This window comes from Schizosaccharomyces japonicus (genome assembly GCF_000149845.2).
Source record: "Schizosaccharomyces japonicus yFS275 unplaced genomic scaffold supercont5.2, whole genome shotgun sequence".
NCBI lineage: Eukaryota > Fungi > Ascomycota > Schizosaccharomycetes > Schizosaccharomycetales > Schizosaccharomycetaceae > Schizosaccharomyces > Schizosaccharomyces japonicus.
The window spans coordinates 3,777,655-3,797,041 of record NW_011627861.1 but is presented as its reverse complement, the minus strand read 5'-3'; the positions used below and the strand labels follow the sequence as shown (position 1 = coordinate 3,797,041).

Here is a 19,387-nt window from a genome sequence, read left to right as displayed (position 1 = left end):
TTTCGCCACAGCCACAGACAAACGGCTACGTCATACGCAGGGCACGAGATCGCCGACAATAAAACGCAGGCCAATCAGCACCCGGCTCCTTAAAGTTTGCTGCAGCTCCTTTCCGTTCGCTTATGTCACACTTCGCTTACACAGTGCTTACGTTATCTACAGAGGTCTTTTTTGCAGCACACGGAATTGCATGATGTCATCCATTGGAGGGGTGCAGGCGCTCCTTGGCCGCCAGCAAGTTGTCGTGTGAAGAAATTCGGAGGCTGCTTGGTCATTCGCGCCGGTCTACGTTGCTCTGAAATCATATAAAACCAGGTCTTCGTCCTCCCAGTCCACCATCCTTTTCCCAAATACAAATTCAAGCTTTAACGTTTCTTTGCGCGTTAACGGCTTTCTTTAATCGATCCTGCTTCATTTTCGTGCTGAATCTTTAGTTATTCTTCTTCCTCAGCACACTTTCTGTTAAGGTTTTACTGCCAATTCTTAAGTGTACGCCGTCAGTACATTAATTTCAACGAAAACAGTTCTGTTTCTTTTTTCGTTCACTTTTAAACACACGTTTTTGTGCAGTATCTGTACATTAGATTCTTTGACAGCACCGATCCGGTTGAATTGAGTGCTTATTTCGCGTCTTTCTCGCCTCAATCGCTTTATAATTCTTTAATTTTCGTCTCAAGGTGAAATTTCACTTGATTCATCTTTCTCTTTCTACAGTTTTTTTTCCTTACTAGACACAATGCCTGCTGCTACTTTGAGAGAAATTCCCGCCGTCAAGATCGAGCTTCCTAACGGTCTTACGGTTGATCAACCTGTTGGTCTCTTTATCAACAACAAGTTTGTTGACTCTGCTGCCGGCGGTCGCATCGAGGTGATCGACCCTGCCACGGAGAAGCATCTTTGCGATGTCGTCGAGGCTCGTGAGGAGGACATTGACGTTGCCGTTGCTGCCGCTCGTGCCGCATTCCACCCTGACGCTCCCTGGCGCAAGTTCTCGTCTGCCCAGAGAGGTCGCTGCTTGTCCTTGTTGGCTGACAAGGTGTACGAGCACTTGGAGTTGCTTGCCTCTGTCGAGACCGTCGACAATGGCAAGAGTATCACTCTTGCCCGTGGCGACGTTCGTTCTGCTGCTGAATGTATTCGTTACTACGGTGGTTGGGCCGACAAGGAGTACGGCCAGACCATTGAGACCGACACTACTCGTTTCGCTTACACCCGCCACGAGCCCATTGGTGTCTGTGCCCAGGTGATTCCCTGGAACTTCCCCATTCTCATGTTTGCATGGAAGATCGCTCCCGCTTTGGCCTGCGGTAACACTGTTGTGTTGAAGACTGCCGAGCAGACGCCTCTGTCCGCTCTCATGTTGACCTCCTTCATTGAGGAGTGTGGCTTCCCTGCCGGTGTGATCAACGTTGTTTCTGGCTACGGTAAGCACGCTGGTGCCGCTCTTTCTGCTCACATGGATGTCGACAAGATCGCGTTCACTGGTTCCACTGGTGTCGGTCGTATGATTATGCGTGCTGCCGCTGCTTCCAACTTGAAGATGTGTACTTTGGAGCTCGGTGGAAAGTCGCCCAACATTGTGTTTGACGATGCTGATTTGGACAAGGCTGTGGCTTGGACTAACTACGGTATCTTCTACAACCAAGGTCAAGTCTGCTGTGCCGGTAGCCGTCTGTACGTGCAAGAGGGTATCTACGACGAGTTTGTGAAGCGCATGGTCGCCAAGGCCAAGACTCTTAAGGTTGGCAACCCTTTCGATGAGGACACCTTCCAAGGTGCTCAAGTGAGCAAGGCTCAGTACGAGCGTATCCTCAGCTACATTGACCTGGGTCTGGAGCACGGTGCCAAGTTGGAGATTGGTGGCAAGCGCCATGGTGACCGTGGTTACTTCATTGAACCCACTATTCTCTCCAACGTCACTGAGGAGATGGCCGTCGGCAAGGAGGAAATCTTCGGTCCCGTCGTTGCCATCATCAAGTTCAAGACTATCGAGGAGGCTATTCGTCGTGCCAACAACACTTCGTTTGGTCTTGCTTCTGGTGTCCACACCCGCAGCATCGATACCGCCTTGCAAGTCAGCAACGCTCTTCAGGCTGGTACTGTTTGGGTCAACTGCTACAACGTTCTTCACCACCAAATTCCTTTCGGAGGCTACAAGGAGAGTGGTATTGGTCGCGAGCTGGGCTCGTACGGTCTTAGCAACTACACTCAGACAAAGGCTGTTCACATCAACACTGGTATGAACCTTCCTCTCTAAGCGTATCGTGCGAGCGTCTGTTTGCGTCGCTGGCGTGAACGGCTTTTATGAAAATATTGGGATATGATGGTGATGGAGACACAATCTTTCATTCTCCTTCATCGTTCATGGTGATGACAGGTGTTCTATTATCATATACGGTTTATTGTTTCGTTTGGTATGAATTGAATCAAAATTTATTGTTACGACGAATCTGCAAGATGTAGTAAATAGGTAGGAGGGGCACGACGGGGGTGGGAGCGGCGAGCGAATGGAATGGGAAAATCGGTTTATGGATTGTTTCGTGGTTGATGTATTTGTGGAGTTGGTGGTGACTTTTTGGTGTGAGCGCAGTAGTTGCGGAGTTGTGCGACTTAGGTTTTTACAGAGTGTGCACGTGAAGTGTATGGCGAATTCTGTCGGCTAAGGGGCGACACACGTCGCGTGTTCCACTCTTACCAATCCTTAACTGCACAGAACAGCTTTTCCGTGCCATTCATTAAGAATGAGGCAGCCATCGTATGTGAAAGGTACAGAATATGTGACTAATGATGCCTAGTGTTGACAGGAAAATCCAAGAGCAGGCTTCCATCATTCTTGACCGAGTTCGCAATGCGACTGACTCTCAGTAAGTGTCGACATGGTAAAAACGTAAAAACGCGAAGTGAGATGTCGTCCAAGCTTTTGTTTCCACTGTCCAGCGTTTTCTTGTCCGAATTCTGGTTTTTTCTTGCTTACTAACGCTGAAAATTGAAAGAGGTCATAAGCTTGCTGCAGCATTCGAGACGCTGCCGTCGATCGAACAGTATCCGGATTACTTCTCTAAGGTGACGCGTCCCGTATGCCTGGAGTTTATTCAGATGAAAATCGACACGTCCATGATGCACGATACGTCTGAATTGATACGCGATCTTGCGCAAATGACCACAAATGCCAAGATGTATTTTCCTCCTGGTTCACCGGTGTACTTGGATGCTTGTGCTTTAGAGGCCTTTTGTATTCAGCAGCTGCAGCTGTTCTTCCAACAGGGACTAATTTCCTCGTTCCAGTGGCCTAATTTAATGCCATCTATCTCCGGAGACCCGATACATCTTCTTCAGCAGCAACAACAGCATGTGACTCCGCAGATGCTGAACGAACGTGCTCCATATAATGCACATCCGTTTGGTCATGAGAGTCCGGTGAACCCTTTCGGCATGCATGATCATGTAAAGTATGAGGACGATGGTTCAGACGATCTCTTTATCGATGAGTCAGAAGACTCATCGGAAGCAGCAAAAAGAAAACGAAGTTTTACTTCAAAAAGACAACCACTGCGACCTGCAGATACGAAACGTCAGAAGTCTCGACCCGCAAAGGTTAACTCTCCTCTCGAAGCAAGAGCCAAAGTTATTATGCGCCAAGTTCGCCGATATCGAGACGCTACTGGACGTCAGTTGTTTGCGCCTTTTGAACGGCTCCCCGACACACGCTTGTTTCCGGAATACTACCAAGCAATTCAGCACCCAATGGCTCTTGAAGTCATTCAGAAAAAATTGAACAAGCACCAGTATCAAAGCATTGATGAATTTGTGAAGGATTTCTATCTCATGTTCGACAATGCAAAGGTGTTTAATGATCCGTCTAGCCAAGTTTACCGGGATGCTGATTTTCTGGAGCGGTACTTGACAGACGTAATGAAGGTCGAATCCCAAAAAGAAGACCATGAGGAAATGTTTGTGGAACCAGAGGTGCACGTTTCGCCAAACCGATCATTTGCTAAGGCTGACAAGATACAACTTCCACATGTACCTTTTGACGATGGACTTTTATCAGTGGGCGACTGGGTCCACATCTATAATCAAAATGACCCAAACAAACCCATCATCGCGCAGATTTTCAAGATTTGGAAGGGTGTGGAGGGTGTTCCTTACGTTACGGCATGCTGGTACTATCGGCCAGAGCAGACGGTCCATCGGGCTGATCGTGTATTCTATGAAAATGAAGTCTTTAAGACTTCTCAGTATCGTGACCATCCAGTTTCTGAGATTGTTGGACGCTGTTTTGTCATGTACATCACTCGTTTTGTCCGTGGACGGCCTAAGGGACTTAATGCCATCACACCCATCTACGTGTGCGAGTCCAGATATAATGAGGATACGAAGCAATTTAGCAAGATTAAGTCTTGGAAAAATTGTCTTCCTGAGGAAGTTCGTAACAAAGATTATGAGATGGATATGTATGAGAGAACAATTGTTCCGTTCAAAGTTGCGAGTCCGTTACTACACTTGCTCGCTGAAAAAACCCAGATGACAATGTCTGGTGAACGAATTGTCTCCAATGAAGCCAACGCGCCTCCGTTACAAGGAGCAATTCTACCGCCCAAGGACACGACACCCGGTGCTATGTCGGGAACGATGAGTGAGTACTACGCTTCCCCAGATCGTGTTGTCGGTGCATCTGCATCAATGATGCCTACATCTACAGTAAATACGCCGAATTCACGAAAATCGACACCGACTCTACAAAAGCCCGCTACATCAAATATGTCCCAAGCTTCTCCAAACATGGGTTTTCTATCCATGCAGGAACTCTCTTCCGCAGCAGTGGCAAGAGGGATGCCTAACATGGGTCTTACTTCTGTGCAACCACCGATGTCTATTCCTGATGCTAATGCCGTCGTTGCAGCAGCGGCGGCAGCAGCTGCAAATCCGCCTATCCCAAAGCAAATTAGTCCGCGACCTAGTCGGCCGGTTTACCAGCAGCAACCTTCACAATCGACAGCCCCCGACCCGGCCCTCGTGTATCAGATGAATCAGCAGCAAGCGCACCCAGCACCTCCTCCCCAGTCTGTTACCCCTCAGACTCGTGTCCAGCTCCCGCATTATGTTCGTACGAATTCTGCAACCTCAAATGCTTCCCTCATGCCCTCAGTCCCTCCAGAACCCACTAACTTGCTGGGTTCTGGTTCGACAGGATCCGCTTTTCTTAATACCTCATCTGCACCCTTTCCATTATTTCCGGTAGCCTTTGTCATTCCGGGCACACAGGAAGAAGCAGTGGAAGCAGGAACTGGTTTTTTGATTGGTGAAAAGACGGCTCGCACACTGCAGCAGACGGAGGACGGTCAAATTGTTTGGTACTCTGTGCCTCCGATGGAGCCTGCGAAACCGTCTCATCCCAATTACAATCTGCAGCATTCGCTCAAGTGGAAAGAGCATAAGCTTTCTCAAGCAGCTTCTTCGAAAGACCACGCCGATGACAAAATCGATAATTCACGAGCACAAGGCGAGCCGAACTCGAGCGAAGTGGAGGAGTTAGCAAGCACTGCGTTAGAGTTACTGAGTGAGTCCCATCAAGCGTTTGTAAATGAAACAAGTACAAGCGGTACCGCCGTGTCCGTATGAAGTGCGTGATGCAACCACTTAAAAGTCTGTGTTAGTTTATAGAATTTTATTATCCATTGAGCACTCGAATAAATTTCGTTCTCATTACCATTCATATTAAAGTTGGCTTTTTGAAAACCAAAAATACTATGTCACTTCGGAGCGGCCATTTGAAACAGTTCAAAAGCACTTTCCGATAAAAATAATCTTTTTAAAATGAATAAAACTAGTTCTAACTTTATGGGATTGCGTTTTTAACTTATTGTTTTGTTGATTTTTTTCCTTCGTCCCACCTCTACATCGGTAGGACGAATGGCACATCCAGCTAGTGGGTACGCATTTTGCCTCGCACGGTAACCCTCCCACAACAACACACCAGGATGCCTCAAAATCAGTTTGCATGTTCGTAAACCTATTGAAATCATTACATAGCTAACTTTCCTATAGACCGGTCTTCCAAGACTCTTGGAATCGTTAACGTTGACGACAATTATTCGCCAGTTGCCGGGTTCGCTGCACCTACAGATCCAGTCCGTACTTCTTGTTACAGTAAAAATGGAAAATTTTTTGCATTTGCTACAGCGAAAACTGCTGTGATTGTGAACCCCACCACTGGATCTGTTGTCAGTTCTCTGGCGGTCGAAAATGTATATGAAATGGGTTTCTCTCCTTTGGGAAGTTATATCAGTACTTGGGAACGCCCTTCTAAAGATCAAGATGGAAACCAAAAAAAGAATATGAAGATCTGGAGCACTGCTACTGGAGAACTGCTTTTTGAATTTGTTCAACGCAATCAAACTGGTTGGAACGTTCAGTACACATACGACGAATCAATCGTTGCTCGTCTTGTGACGAACGAAGTTCACTTCTATGAGGCAGGAAAGATGGCAAAGGGTCCTTTGTACAAACTCCGTGTCGAGGGTCTTACTGACTTTGCACTTTCTCCTGGTCAAAACCACGCTGTTGCGGTTTTCGTTCCTGAGCGTAAAGGTGCCCCCGCTATTGTACGGACTTACAACATCCCTAGCTTTAATACCCCTGTTTCCCAAAAAACTTTCTTTAAGGCTGACAAGGTGCAATTCAAGTGGAACACCCTTGGAACATCACTTTTGGTTCTCGCTCAAACAGAGGTTGATAGATCGAACAAAAACTATTATGGAGAAACCAACTTGTATTTGCTTGGTATTGCTGGACAGTACGATTGTCGTGTGGACCTGGATCGTGAGGGTCCCATTCACGATGTGAGCTGGTCTTCGAATTCCAAAGAGTTCGGTGTCGTTTACGGTTACATGCCCGCAAAAACCGCAATTTTCGACAACCGTGCTAACATTGTCACTACTCTTCCGTCTGCTCCCCGCAATACGCTCCTTTTTTCCCCCAATGCACGTTATGTAATGCTTGCTGGTTTTGGAAATCTCCAGGGAAGCATTGATATTTACGACAGTTATGACAACATGAGGAAGTTGGCTACTGTGGAGGCTGCGAACACCACGCATTGTGAATTCAGTCCAGAGAGCGAGTTCTTGCTTACTTCTGTCACGTCACCTCGTCTTCGTGTTGATAACAGTATTAAGATCTGGCATATTACCGGAAAACCTATGTTCTACCAAGAATTCAATGAGCTTTACCAAGTCACTTGGCGACCTAAGCCTTCTGCTGCTCCGGTGACGTTCGGACGCACTGGCACCCTCACTATTCCCGCACCTCCTCAACCTCACGAATCCGCAGCCAAGCTCGCATCCAAGCCGGTCATCAAAGCCACGGGTGCTTACCGTCCCCCCGGTGCTCGTGGTCAAGTGTCTTCCGTTTCTCAACGCATGAGAGAGCTTGATGTTTTGGGCAGCAGTGCCTCTTCCAAGCCTTACTCAGTGAAGAAGGAACGCGTTGTTCCCGGTGCCACTCCTATTGTTGAAAAGAAAAACGGCAAGCAGAAGAAGCAAAACAACGGCACCAAGGCTGGTGCTAATGCACCTGCGGAAGTCAGTGACGAAAAGAAAATTCGTTCCTTGTGCAAGAAGCTTCGTGCTATTGACGAGCTTAAGGCACGTTTGGCAAATGGCGAAAAGCTTGAGGTTACTCAGATTAAGAAAATCGAGACAGAGCCAAAGGTTTTGGCTGACCTTAAAGCTTTGGGCTGGTCCCCTGATGCATAGTTGTGGTGTATGTTGTCTACCGACTGTTCTGGGTACATTTCCCCCATTCCCATGTGATAGACGCCATTTTGCCCAACGTTAAAAGCATTTGACTCAGTTGTAATCAGACAGCTGTGGAAGGACATCAAAGGAGAAATAGCCGGCTTAAGTCGATGCTAGGTAGGGCGACTATATATAGACGGATGCGATGAATATTTTTGTCGTTTTTTGGCCCAAACGAAAACCATTCTTCGGTTTTCGAGACTCTACGATAGTTTGGCACTCACATTTCATTTGCCTTCCTAAGACTTTCACCTCCTACGCTAACCGTTCTCTCTGCTTCCTTTAACTACCGATCCCTCTTTAGTGTGGTCATTTACGGGAACTTGAGGATGTACCAGTTAACGTATGGAAGGTTGTAGTAATACATGATTAAGACTATTTAAGCTGTCTTTCTTAACAAATTTTCATAGCTTCCCGTGCACCCGCAATGGGATAAGAGGTGTGTGTTGAACTGAAGGTATCTGTGTTGGAGTCGTTTTATATCGGAAGGGAAATCATATGTAAAAAAAAAACAAAAAAGGAACTGACATACCGTGTCATATAATCTAGTAAACGGCCCAAATGTAACTTTTTTATGTGCGAACGAAGGCGCTTCTCCGCGCAATGTTTCTACGAACGCGGCGGACTCGAGATCCCGCACCTCCGTGAATTTGTAACCGATTGAGAAATGGCAGTTCAGGATACTTAACGAAACGGTAATCCATCATGGCACATGTAGGAAGCTCTAATCGACCTCTCTCAAGAACTATTTTTTTGCCTTGTTCACAAGCGTTCGCTACTAGATCAAGATCCAGTGGTCCGACAAGGTGAAACTCCTGGCGCTTAACATCAATACACTTCAAAATAGCATAACCTAAGCACTGGCTTGTGGCCGGATGAAGAGGCAAACCATCATTGAACAAAATTGATATGCCTTCTGGAGTTTGAGTGGGGCATTGTTGTTTCCATTCCTCGGCGCTTGATACGTCGAAAGAGCAAACAGCAACTAAGGTACCACTGATGGTGTCAACAATATCCACTGGATTAAGAGGTTCACCAATAATATTCACTGCATCTATTCCTCTGTCTTCTGAGGTAAAAGATGTTATGAAAGGTCTTCGAGCAGCCATTGATGTACTCATATCCCACGAAGATGTTGCGGCATCGGCAAAAAGGTACGTTAGTACAGCCATTGTCCGAGTCTCGACTGCTGGAACGCGTGACACCAGGTTCGGCACAAAACTCCATGCGGACTCTAGTGTGGTAACGATGGAAGCCTTGACATTTGAGAACAGATCGGAGTTAATAGTGTCCTGATTATTTGGCTCGGATTTTTGTTGTGTTTTAGAACGAGACGATGTTTCACGATGAAGGTATACAATATGAGTGGGCTTCGTAAGTCGAATAGTTTTTTGTAACAATTCTGCACCCAATCCTTTAATCCAGCCGGGACAGTTAATAATAAGAGACAATGGAGTAATGGATGATAACTCGCGCTCAAAATTGTCATGCTGATATTCGTTCATAAGGCGCTCTATGCAAGCAGGATAGTGTATCAAATCATTTTTAGGGCTTGTATCGCCTAAGTGAAGACGTACACTCCGAAGAGGTGTTGCATTTTGTCGGGCAAAGGCGGGACCGTGCAGCGGTTTGTTGATGTGGTTGAGAGAGACGCATCCAATAGGAAGGAACTCTGCTTGTCCGGGATCGGAATCAAGGTACTGAATTTCGTTTAAGCTTTCTAAAAGTCGATTTGCCAGGTACCGAGCAAACATACTCTTACCAGAACCTTTTGGCCCTGAAACAAGTATACGAACAGGTTTTTTAGTTTGCAAGGAATGACAAAGATCATCAGCAAACGAAACCCAGGAGGGTGGCAGAATCTCAAAACTCGAGGACCTGTCGTAAGCATTTTCGAAAGACTCTTCAATGTCAAAGTACCGTCTTGCGGGAGCATAAAGTTGTGCCAGTTTAGAGAGGCCATTGTCCATAATTTTTAATGCCAATATAGTGCTAAACGATGAAAGAACATTTTCAATTTTTTTCCGACTTTGAGTTTCCGTATTGGACGAGTCAGAGGAGAATGCGGATTCCGACGAGTCGTCGACGATGGGTTCGTGAGGACCAGGCAAGGCCCGGAAAATAGGGGACGGATAAATAAGAGGCGCGTTTATAGGAACCCAATTGGAATCGTTTGGCCCGTACTGAGATCCAAAAATTTCGATTCTACCTTGAATGCATTGGAAAGCGTAGGACCCAACAAAAGACGCCTGATCTCCAGTGTTGAGACCCAAGTAAAGAATGTTTCCGATACGAAGTGAGTTTTTGTGAGTTAACTGTACCAATTCTGGTTTTTCAAGTTCCTTATCCACAGGACTGGTCTCGTTTGATAAAGGGCTCGCTTCTCTAATAGGACTGAATGTATCGGAATTACGACCTGATTGAACTATGCGAGATACAGGAGCTGGAACTTCCTTAATGATTGAAACATCTGGTTCCTCATCTGATTCTGACTCAATTGACTCTGAATCCTTACGGCTTCGATCTACACCTGGAACCACAACTTCAACGAAGTTATTTTTAGACTTTGTGTCCTTTTTTTTGTCGTCACTTTCTTGTACTGGTGTGTTTTGTTTTTTGAGTGAAAGTTGGCGTACTGCAAAAGCGCTAAGAGGAGCAGGACGAGTACTATGAGAGCTGACACGACGTTTGGAAGACATCTTATCACTTTTAACACTCTCTGGACGTTTGCGCTTGGACATCCTAACTCAAGCAGCTGAAACACGTTCCCGGTAAAACTTGGACTGCGATTTAGGTGTGAGGTGGTTGTTAGGTTATTTGGCTTCTTAGGTTATTGTGTTTGTTAGGTCTTTTGGCTTAGGGTTTGGCTTTCAAGTATGGAATATAAACCCAGTAATCATTAAGGTTTGTTTTGGGTTATCTTATCATAGAAACACGTGAATCTTATTTCCGAAGAAGAGAATTGGTCACAGTTGGAAATGGAGGATACCAGTCCTTTGGAAGGGTGGTAAGCTTGTTAAACATAGTTTTTAAGACAAATTGATGTCTTAAGAGCAATGGTTTTCGTTTATTTGTTGTAGAAAGTAGTGAAAGTTGGTCATAACTTGAGTTATTCCGGCGAATGGCAATCAGCTGTAGTGTTTCTCCTGTCAATGATCTTTGGTTTAGTTTATTAGCAGCAATTGCATGTAGTTTTTATTGTTTGTACCGTTTATTAGCACTTAAGTAGTGATTATATTGGCTCTATTAACGTAGTTTAATTTACAAGTCTTGATTACAATTGACTTATTTTCTCTGTTGTTGTTCTTTAATTAATCGGTTTTTATTGTTGAATAAGCAAACTTACTTTGTTAGTGATGCTCCTTTTATTTTTACCTTTTGGTTATTGCTAACTAATAAATGCCAATGACCAGCATATGGCTTTCGGGTTTCGTAGAAATAGAGTCGGTAATATAAATAACAAATATAAAAACTCATACTCCAAATAAAATTTTGTTCAGCTGAAGTCATTCGCATCCGCTAACATATCCCTGGATTATGGGATTTGTGTACGGCTTTAGTGTTTGATTAGTAAAGAAAAAACCAAACGAAGGCGACGCTAACATCGCCCCTCGAGGAACTGTTCTCAAAGGTTCCAATTCAATTTCATTTCATCATAGTACTGGCGCCAAATTCTCTCACATCGATTTTCGACCCAGCAACCAGCAAAGTGAATAAGAAGATCACCTTGGGTATAACGTTGAACATCTTCAGACGCATCGTATGAATTGATCATTTTTTGAGGTACGAAACCAACATATGAAGCCATTTCAGGATGATTCTTCATCAAATAACCCAGCAGTGATTGCTCATTCTCAGACACTTTATTTTCACGGTATGCCTTGTCCGACCATACATCAACAAACATACGCATAATCGGATTGACGCGAACAAAAAAGCTTCCAGCATTCAATCCGTTCAAGTCGCGGGAAATAATGAGACCTACCTTATCTAGATCTGCGTCTGAATATTCAGACGGGGTAACCAGATGAGTTTCCGTTGCATCCTGGTTGTTGAGGTAGTGCTGATTCCGCAACAAGCTGCGACGCAATGCTTTTTTTGATAGTAAGTGATCTTGTAATGACAGTTTTTTATTCATAATAATGGCGTCCTGATCGAGCCACCAAATCCATTTCGCCTGTGGATACTTGTCCATGGTCGCGAGAATGGCAGGCATTTTAGCCCAAACAGGAGGAATTGGCATGCTGGAAACGTTTACAAACTCAAATGCATAATTGTGTTCTTTGGCGTATGCAATTCTGTTGTCGATGCATTCTTGAAAGAAGCTGGCTCCATTTCCATTCGAAGTATGACCATCACTAGCCAACAGAATTACGATTTCATGTGATTTTGGTGTTGCGTAATCGAGGGGACGATACTTTGGTGCATTGAATGTTGTCATTCCTGAAACTGCATTTTCTGACTGAATTAAATCGCCATTCACAAAAGGAATGGGAACAAGGTTTGACCACGACGGATAAGACCAATAGAAAAATGATACGGATACGAAGGAAGCTATAAGTAGCAACAACAACGTCTTGAACCGGTGGTTCATTTTCAAATAAAATTAAAGAACGACTTTTACGACGGGGACGCCAAAAGGTACCGATAGTTAGCAACTTCGGGATTGGGCAGGAGAGTGTCAGGCGAACTACTTTAATAAGCAGATCAACGAATTTTTTCCCGTGAAAACTTAATCATTAACTGATTATTCACCTGACCCTCATACCAGCAATTAGGGATATCTACAGCGGATGTGAGAAACACATAACAACCCTGATTAACCGACCCGTTGATGATGAAGATTATTCGCTTCCATGTTAAGCTTAACAGTTTTGTCGCTCATGAGCAATAATTGCTAAGGAGCTGCTAAGGAGCAAGTTACCTATGCCCTGCAATGAATTGTTGAGATCAGTAAGGAGAGAGAAAGCATAGCATACATTAAGCACTTGGTAGTGTTATAATACAGTAATAGGTTTATATCCCCGAGTGTTGAGAGTGGTTCATGACTTTGTGGCTTAAGTCATGGACTTGATGAATTGTAAGATATTAAATGCAAAGTCGACAAACAGATCAGTTATCTTTGAAGAAAATAACAGATTATAAACATTAGTCGTAATGGGGCGTAAACTTTACCACTCGAAAACACGTCTTCTTGCTGAACAATGGCTCACGAATGTTGTTGAGAACAATGTGTATGGTTATTAAGCGTAAAACGCATGAACTCCTTCATTGTATAGGTCAAGAGTATATCTTAGTTTCGCAAATTCAACTTTAGATTTGAGTTGCGAAACTAGATTGGTTGGGCGAACAACCACTAATTGAAATCAATTACACAGTAGTATTTTATTATAAGAATTGCCTTCTTATTGGTTCAGCTGTCTACAATCAACAACTGTTAGAAATGATTTACAGGATGCTTTTCCATCTAAAGTCATTGTCGGTCCCAACTGCTCCTGTACTAATACGTTACAGCATATGAGTTTGTCTGCATAGGGTAGTAATATTTCAGTGTTCAAGTTTTGATTCAATTCAATTTTATTGAGCTCTAACAGAGAATATACTTGACGGCTGTTCACTTGAGTTACTATTTCGTCGTAGTACTATTGGTGCTTATAGGTTATTATTTGTAGTACAGAATACAAGTTGACGATCCCAATGCTCTTGTATACGTAGCATATATACGTCACTTACAGTGGATCACGATAGTTGTAGCACTGTTATTACAAAAATCACATTAATATCTATGTAGTTTATGTGCGTTGAGTAAACAAGTTCGTATCGAGGGTTTAGATGAATTAGAGACTTTCCGAACCAAAGCCGCGAGATTCTCTAGTTGCCAATGATGAGATACATAGTACTCGATATTTAGTCAATATTCAGTCAATATTGATTCGTATGTTCTTACGGGGCTAAAACTTTACTTGCCGATGTGAAAACTTTGTAATTTATAGCAGTCCACTTTAAGTAGTAAATAACAATTGCAATTAATTGTACACAAAATTGAACTACTTAATAACGCATTTTAATCACTGCGCTAAGTAACCTTGGATGTTATATAGTAATGTTCAGTGTCAACTGTCATAGAAAGGCCTATAAAGCAATTGTACTATGCTTGTTTCTATGAGGCAGGATAAATGGCTATAAACATAAAATCTTGTTCATAAATAGGCGTATCTTACTACACAAACTACTAGACTTCTCATGATTATTCATTAAAATGTATGATAGCATGTTTTGCTAAAACGTATATATAAATCTTATTAAAAAAGCGAGTATATATTACACGAGCCAAAAAAAAACGACCCTTATTACTGTATTGTACTCACCAAGGATATTTTTGTTTGGAGTTGTCGTACATTAGTAATTTGGTTATAGAGCATATAATTTTTTGACTTTTATTCGACACAGCACCAATGAACTAATTTCTCTGTAAATAATAATCCTAATTGCTTTTTCTGTGTCAATTAAAAATGTCGTTGGCGTTCTCAAACTTTCCTATTAATGCAGCGATTCAACTGACGCTTAGACATTATAGTGGATGCACTGTTGACACTCAGATTAAAAGAGAAACATAATGAACCGACTGTTCACACAAATACAACATTGAAAAACAATATCTAGCAGGGAACGTATAAAGTTTAATGTTACCATATCTTTAAAACTTTGATTCCAGAGTTTGCATTTAACTGCTGAGCTTACATAGAGGATATTAAACAATGAGTTTTATATAACAGTTCCCACATGCGCTGTATGTATCCTCTTTTTTGATTTTTTTTTTGTTTCAACAAACTTATGAACTCGTGCACAAACAAAAACAAAAAGAATGCACCTTACAAACGTTAGTGTATACGAAATGAATTTATAAAAACCTTGTTTCTTTTAAACAAAGATGGAGTTATTCATTATGTGCGCGGAAGACTCAATTAATTGAAAGTTAATAATTAATAAAAGCTCGTAAGAACGCAGGTTAACATATAAAACAAAAAAAAATAGAAACTCATATCATGCTTATACATGCTTCTTTGGTGCTTTCGTGCTGGTTTGAATTTTTGAAAATCCCAACAACGTTTCTTGAAAAAATCACTAAACAATTGAGCAAATCAAGCGACACATTTCATTAAGACATCAAAACTGTACATTCCTTAGTATTGTTTTAGAACCTTCTCGCAGAAGGCTAAAACAAGTTGAGCATGACTCAGCACATATACCTTCTTTTGTTAATGGATTCACCACGAGACCCCAGACAACCAATTTTTTTTTAGTAGTGCTTTTCAGAATCACTGATCTAGTTTTAACAAAGAGAAACCTCATTCTTACAATCATTAACGAAACGTGTTTTCAGTAGCCGTTTAGCGCGTTTTTGCAGGGAAAAAACTGCTAGAAAGTTTCAACCGCAAATAGAGGTATTATACCCGTTAGAAATATTTCAAAGTGTCATATGAAAGATAAAAATGCCAGCTAAAAAATGTTTTCGGGTTGTACAGCAACGTTCCTGCATCGGAATGCCAAGGTAATAAAAACAAGTGAAATGCCAGACTCACGAATGAAATAAATTCCACTAACACCATCAAAGTAAATTAAGGGCTATTGCGCGGTCCCTGGGACTTGGAAAAGTCCATTCAGTCAGTTATCCCAATATAAACCCGGGAGTTGCAGGCAAAATTCTTCGCATCAAGGAACTTGTGAGCGTTACCACTGTAGAAAAACCGGTGTCACGAGCACAGGAACACTCATTACGCTCGCCCACTCCGGGATTCACGGTAATATCCAGTTTCAAGGATTCATTGCAAAAGCGCATCTAACCAAGCTTGGTCCTTTTCAAGAACTTTCTTACTTTTTATGGGTGCAAACTGATTGCTTTTAGATGATCCCCCATCTTTATTTATTTGCTTCTCTAGTGCGTCTGATTGTCCATCCAGCTCTTCAAGAAATGAATCAAAATCCTGACCCTTGGAAAGAGTTGCAACAGAAGATCGCTCTCTTTCCACGTTGTAACGTTTTTTAATCGAATCTATCGTTTTTTCATATTCAACAGTCTCTAACAGTTCCGAGACGCTGTCACGTTGAATTGTCTGCAAATGCTTCTTCCGTTGCTTCTTAAAAATGCCTTCTGTAGGCTTGAAATTTAACTTTGAGTAATCAATTTCCTCTTCTGGTTCTTGAACGTCCAACGCATCGCCAATTGCTGCACCTATAGAGTTTTCTGCAGGTTCGTCAGAGCCAAAAAACTCAGGAGCGTTTTCAAACCGCCATTCATTTGATTCGAGCTCTGGCTGTTGAGGTTTTGGCTTATAAGTAGGTATATTATGCTTCTTTTTATAAGCCAATGTAGCCTTTTTCTTCCATTTGTCCTGGTGAACAACCATGTTTGGTTAATGGCAGACGCGAGACGCGTCGCTCATAACTTAGTCGGGAATTAAGCTCAAGGTTTTTCTAAGCGAGCTATGACGGCAACTCTTGTGTCCACACGCACCAATCATATTGCTACATTTACTACCTCCAGAACCCACCGACAAACCTTATAAGCACAAGAAGATAAAGCTCGAAATAGTGAATGTAGTGTAATGCGTGTCATTAATTATTCATTCGCTAGTCATGGCCGAAGCGTGGTCTAGATTAGAAAGGAAGAAGGGAGATGGGTGTTGCCTCTGTCCGGATAGAAGGCGTAACGGACAAAGAGAAGAAGATGGAAAAAAGAAGGACGGATTGTAGAAATGCTGAAACAAAAACGTGTCGGGTCAAAAGAGTTGAAAGAAGCGAGGAATTATTTGACAGCGTTTTCGGTGATCGCTGCGGTGTCCGCGTGCAGGCGAAGGAGCTGTGAACGATACAATACGGAGGCATCAGACTCATCGTCTAAAATAATAGTGTCATCAGCGTCAAACGGCGTGTGAAACAGCCAACGGTCTTTAAGCCTCGAGGTTGTCGATCGCGGTTGGTGCATGGGCAAGGCATATGTCCGGTCCAAAATAATACGTCCGCCTCGTCCCATACGGCGCCTCACGGTTACTGCATTGCGAGGTGTGCAGTGGGTGGAATACCGATAGAGCACTTCAGAAGCAGAAGTGGTTGAATCACGACGCCGACCGCTTAAATACAGCTGCTGACCATCCTCAGACGCGGTATCTTCCGAACTTGGAGATGGCGCTGAATCTGAAGGCGAGGCTGTAAGCTGGGAAAGCCCCGTCTTACCATTCGTCGGGAAAAATTCGACGTTGCGATAAAACGTCTCAGGAAGTGCAAATGGTAACGCTGTTCCAGGATTCTCCAAAAGATCAACCCATTTGAGGCTTGACTGGGCACGCTTGGCAATTTCTTGTTGTAAACGAATTTGAAAGTGTGTATACGCATCCGCTTGCACATCCTCCAAATATCGCACCGGGTGCGCATCGTGTATCTGAGTGGGAATAGGCCGATAAGCAGCAGCGGCACCAGTTGCTGTTGAAGCACGATATTGCTTTTGTGCAACTCCTGCTTCCACCGAACCTTCGGATGCAAATTCGCCCTCCGCATGGCTAACGGACGGTGCAAGGTGAGTCTTGGAAGGCTTCTGATCAATAACTGGGGGCCGCCGCTTCGGACTGAACAACCCAACGTCGCTGTCCTTTATGCTGAGTGTGCGCTTCAACCGTTTCATTATACAGCGATGCTGGAATACAGAGCGATCCGTTTGAAGCAATTCAAGTTTTTTGTTTTCACGTTGTAATACTTGATCCAAAAGAAACAAGCTAGTTTCCATGTCGATGCGTAACTTCCGCAGCCGCTCCAAGGATTGCAAGTCTGAGCGGCGAGTTTTGCGAGGCTGACGGACCTCGCGACGCCGGAAACAGATATACGGGTCATCTTTGTCTTTATCATCACCAATTTGAATGGAAGGCATCACAGACAAACCCGAGCGCTCCAATTTGCGAGAACGCCAATAACCATACAGCTCAGTTGCTAGTGGCTTCAACGAGGAAACACCTTTTTCATCAAAGAATGGGAGAATTTCGTCCCGCGAAAGGATTTGAGCCTTATCAATGGACAAATACGGCTGTTTCTCACTGATGGCGTCTTCAAAGGTCTGCATGCACAACTCATAATCGTCATCCGAAAACCGCTCCAGCTCTTGGTGTTGCTTTCGCAGCTCAATCCACTGACTAACATCACGTTCATCCATGCAGTACATTGGGGCCGCGCATTCCTCAACTGTCATAGAAAATCGTAACCATGTTGTCGGCACGGAATAATCCTTCTTGTAGAATTTCGGCAGCATACCGACAGGAACAGCTGGACGGGTGGGAATTATTGCAGTCTTTTCCGCACCCTGAACGATGGCCTCATGTGCAGCATGAATTACCAGCTGCAGATGTCGTTCCTAACGCTGGGTTAGACACAAGAATACATCATCATTTGCGTTGGACGGGATTAGCACAGACAAGCCAGGATGGAATGGACAGTTGCTTGTGGTGTGGGGGATCCAAGAACAACCTGTGTACGTATGCCAAACGGCAAGCACACACAACATGGCAGGCCTCGAAGTTCATGTCAAGTCGTATTTTTGGTGTCAGTAACTCGACGAATGTCCACGCAGCAAAATGACAACGCAAAAAACTAAACGCTTGTTGGAGACTAGCGGGAACGGCTCGACCGCCAAAAATTCGCCCAAACCGTCAAAATCGCTCAGAGACATTCGTAAGCCCCGGTCTTGACCACGAAAATCCCAAAAAAGCAATAGTTCCGTAGACAAGCAATAAAAACCATCCAAACCTCGTAAAATCCCTCTCGTAGCAAAACATACCTCTTCTTCTTCCTTTTCCACGCCAGACTCGACCTGAGGCACGGTACGCTGCATGGAAGTCTCTTCATCGAAATCAGGAATCTCGTTTTCGCGGTAGATCGGCATCACCGTCTTGATGCCGACCTTTCGCTGCCTGTACGCCCTACCATTTTTCGACACTGCGCTCATAGGGACGCTCTTGAAGTTGCAGAAATTTTGCTGTCGTTTGGTGGCAGCAGCAGCACCTTTTAGCGTAGCACGTAAAGCGACATAATGTGCAATAACGAGACTTAAAGACCATTACTTCTCGTTAAATGAAATAAGACTCTGCAGCGAGAACTAACGCACAAGGTTAATGGGACACAAGGGTGCCGGACTGAAGACGAGTAAATGCAGTCGGAATAAAAGAATCCAGTGCCATGTATCAAAGATTGTGCTCCGAGCAGAGCAGGCTCAACCACAGGGAATCATTTTCTCCAAGCTTTTCAGTAAATGAAAAAAAACCCAAAAAGAAGTTCTCGGCCAGAGTTTGCTAAAGGATGGAGAGGCCGTGTACTGCTGGCTCTATAGATGACGTAGGTTAGTGAGAGCGAGCGAGGCTTAACGAGTGTAAAGTGCAGCACATTAAATAAGATATCATAGCACGGCACGCTAAATACTTTAAGAAAATATACTGCATCCCATTATCCTACGCTAAATCTCACTATCTTGATAACAAGCATACCATCTCAGCAGCTTGCTCCTCACAGCGCAGCCTCTTCTCACAGATTCACGTTCCGCCACCGTATTC

At 43.8% G+C, this 19,387-nt stretch overlaps 8 protein-coding genes across 8 annotated transcripts; 4 read left to right on the top strand and 4 right to left on the bottom strand.

The window, feature by feature from the left end:
• Window positions 1-272: 272 nt before the first annotated feature.
• SJAG_03786 (aldehyde dehydrogenase) lies at window positions 273-2,449 on the top strand. Its single transcript, XM_002174881.2, has one exon. It carries the CDS (start codon window positions 737-739, stop codon window positions 2,255-2,257), a length of 1,521 nt encoding a protein of 506 aa, XP_002174917.1. The 5' UTR covers window positions 273-736; the 3' UTR covers window positions 2,258-2,449.
• Window positions 2,450-2,470: 21 nt separating this feature from the next.
• On the top strand, window positions 2,471-5,786 carry SJAG_03787 (RSC complex subunit Rsc1). The gene is made up of 2 exons (XM_002174882.2): window positions 2,471-2,755; window positions 2,796-5,786. The coding sequence occupies exon 2, from the start codon at window positions 3,097-3,099 to the stop codon at window positions 5,620-5,622; it is 2,526 nt and encodes an 841-aa protein (XP_002174918.2). The 5' UTR covers window positions 2,471-2,755; window positions 2,796-3,096; the 3' UTR covers window positions 5,623-5,786.
• A 109-nt stretch (window positions 5,787-5,895) lies between these two features.
• On the top strand, window positions 5,896-8,258 carry SJAG_03788 (translation initiation factor eIF2A). The gene is made up of 2 exons (XM_002174883.2): window positions 5,896-6,003; window positions 6,049-8,258. The coding sequence occupies exons 1-2, from the start codon at window positions 5,982-5,984 to the stop codon at window positions 7,752-7,754; spliced, it is 1,728 nt and encodes a 575-aa protein (XP_002174919.1). The 5' UTR covers window positions 5,896-5,981; the 3' UTR covers window positions 7,755-8,258.
• Window positions 6,899-10,726, bottom strand: SJAG_03789 (AAA family ATPase Grc3). The gene has a single exon (XM_002174884.2). The coding sequence runs from the start codon at window positions 10,535-10,537 to the stop codon at window positions 8,369-8,371; it is 2,169 nt and encodes a 722-aa protein (XP_002174920.1). The 5' UTR covers window positions 10,538-10,726; the 3' UTR covers window positions 6,899-8,368.
• Window positions 10,727-11,095: 369 nt separating this feature from the next.
• SJAG_03790 (alpha-1,2-galactosyltransferase gmh3) lies at window positions 11,096-12,638 on the bottom strand. The gene has a single exon (XM_002174885.2). The coding sequence runs from the start codon at window positions 12,388-12,390 to the stop codon at window positions 11,422-11,424; it is 969 nt and encodes a 322-aa protein (XP_002174921.1). The 5' UTR covers window positions 12,391-12,638; the 3' UTR covers window positions 11,096-11,421.
• A 2,471-nt stretch (window positions 12,639-15,109) lies between these two features.
• On the top strand, window positions 15,110-16,204 carry SJAG_06253 (ribosomal protein subunit YmL33). Its single transcript, XM_011050703.1, has 2 exons — window positions 15,110-15,348; window positions 15,412-16,204. Exons 1-2 carry the CDS (start codon window positions 15,290-15,292, stop codon window positions 15,638-15,640), a joined length of 288 nt encoding a protein of 95 aa, XP_011049005.1. The 5' UTR covers window positions 15,110-15,289; the 3' UTR covers window positions 15,641-16,204.
• SJAG_03791 (hypothetical protein) lies at window positions 15,620-16,204 on the bottom strand (the record flags this gene model as incomplete). The annotated part of the gene is made up of 1 exon (XM_002174886.1): window positions 15,620-16,204. One exon carries the CDS (start codon window positions 16,202-16,204, stop codon window positions 15,620-15,622), a length of 585 nt encoding a protein of 194 aa, XP_002174922.1.
• A 192-nt stretch (window positions 16,205-16,396) lies between these two features.
• On the bottom strand, window positions 16,397-19,135 carry SJAG_03792 (NuA4 histone acetyltransferase complex Epl1). Its single transcript, XM_002174887.2, has 2 exons — window positions 18,619-19,135; window positions 16,397-18,195 (listed from the first exon to the last, which is right to left on the bottom strand). The coding sequence occupies exons 1-2, from the start codon at window positions 18,784-18,786 to the stop codon at window positions 16,603-16,605; spliced, it is 1,761 nt and encodes a 586-aa protein (XP_002174923.2). The 5' UTR covers window positions 18,787-19,135; the 3' UTR covers window positions 16,397-16,602.
• Window positions 19,136-19,387: the final 252 nt, after the last annotated feature.

Excerpts from the sequence above, each read along its gene's own strand:
- SJAG_03786 (XM_002174881.2), top strand. The coding sequence starts at position 737 with ATGCCTGCTGCTACTTTGAGAGAAATTCCCGCCGTCAAGATCGAGCTT.
- SJAG_03787 (XM_002174882.2), top strand. The coding sequence starts at position 3,097 with ATGAAAATCGACACGTCCATGATGCACGATACGTCTGAATTGATACGC.
- SJAG_03788 (XM_002174883.2), top strand. The coding sequence starts at position 5,982 with ATGCCTCAAAATCAGTTTGCAT. Across the intron at positions 6,004-6,048 it reads GCCTCAAAATCAGTTTGCAT|ACCGGTCTTCCAAGACTCTT; the intron begins GTTCGTAAACCT and ends ACTTTCCTATAG.
- SJAG_03789 (XM_002174884.2), bottom strand. The coding sequence starts at position 10,537 with ATGTCCAAGCGCAAACGTCCAGAGAGTGTTAAAAGTGATAAGATGTCT.
- SJAG_03790 (XM_002174885.2), bottom strand. The coding sequence starts at position 12,390 with ATGAACCACCGGTTCAAGACGTTGTTGTTGCTACTTATAGCTTCCTTC.
- SJAG_06253 (XM_011050703.1), top strand. The coding sequence starts at position 15,290 with ATGCCAGCTAAAAAATGTTTTCGGGTTGTACAGCAACGTTCCTGCATC. Across the intron at positions 15,349-15,411 it reads TCCTGCATCGGAATGCCAAG|TAAATTAAGGGCTATTGCGC; the intron begins GTAATAAAAACA and ends ACACCATCAAAG.
- SJAG_03792 (XM_002174887.2), bottom strand. The coding sequence starts at position 18,786 with ATGAGCGCAGTGTCGAAAAATGGTAGGGCGTACAGGCAGCGAAAGGTC. Across the intron at positions 18,196-18,618 it reads TGGAAAAGGAAGAAGAAGAG|GAACGACATCTGCAGCTGGT; the intron begins GTATGTTTTGCT and ends ACCCAGCGTTAG.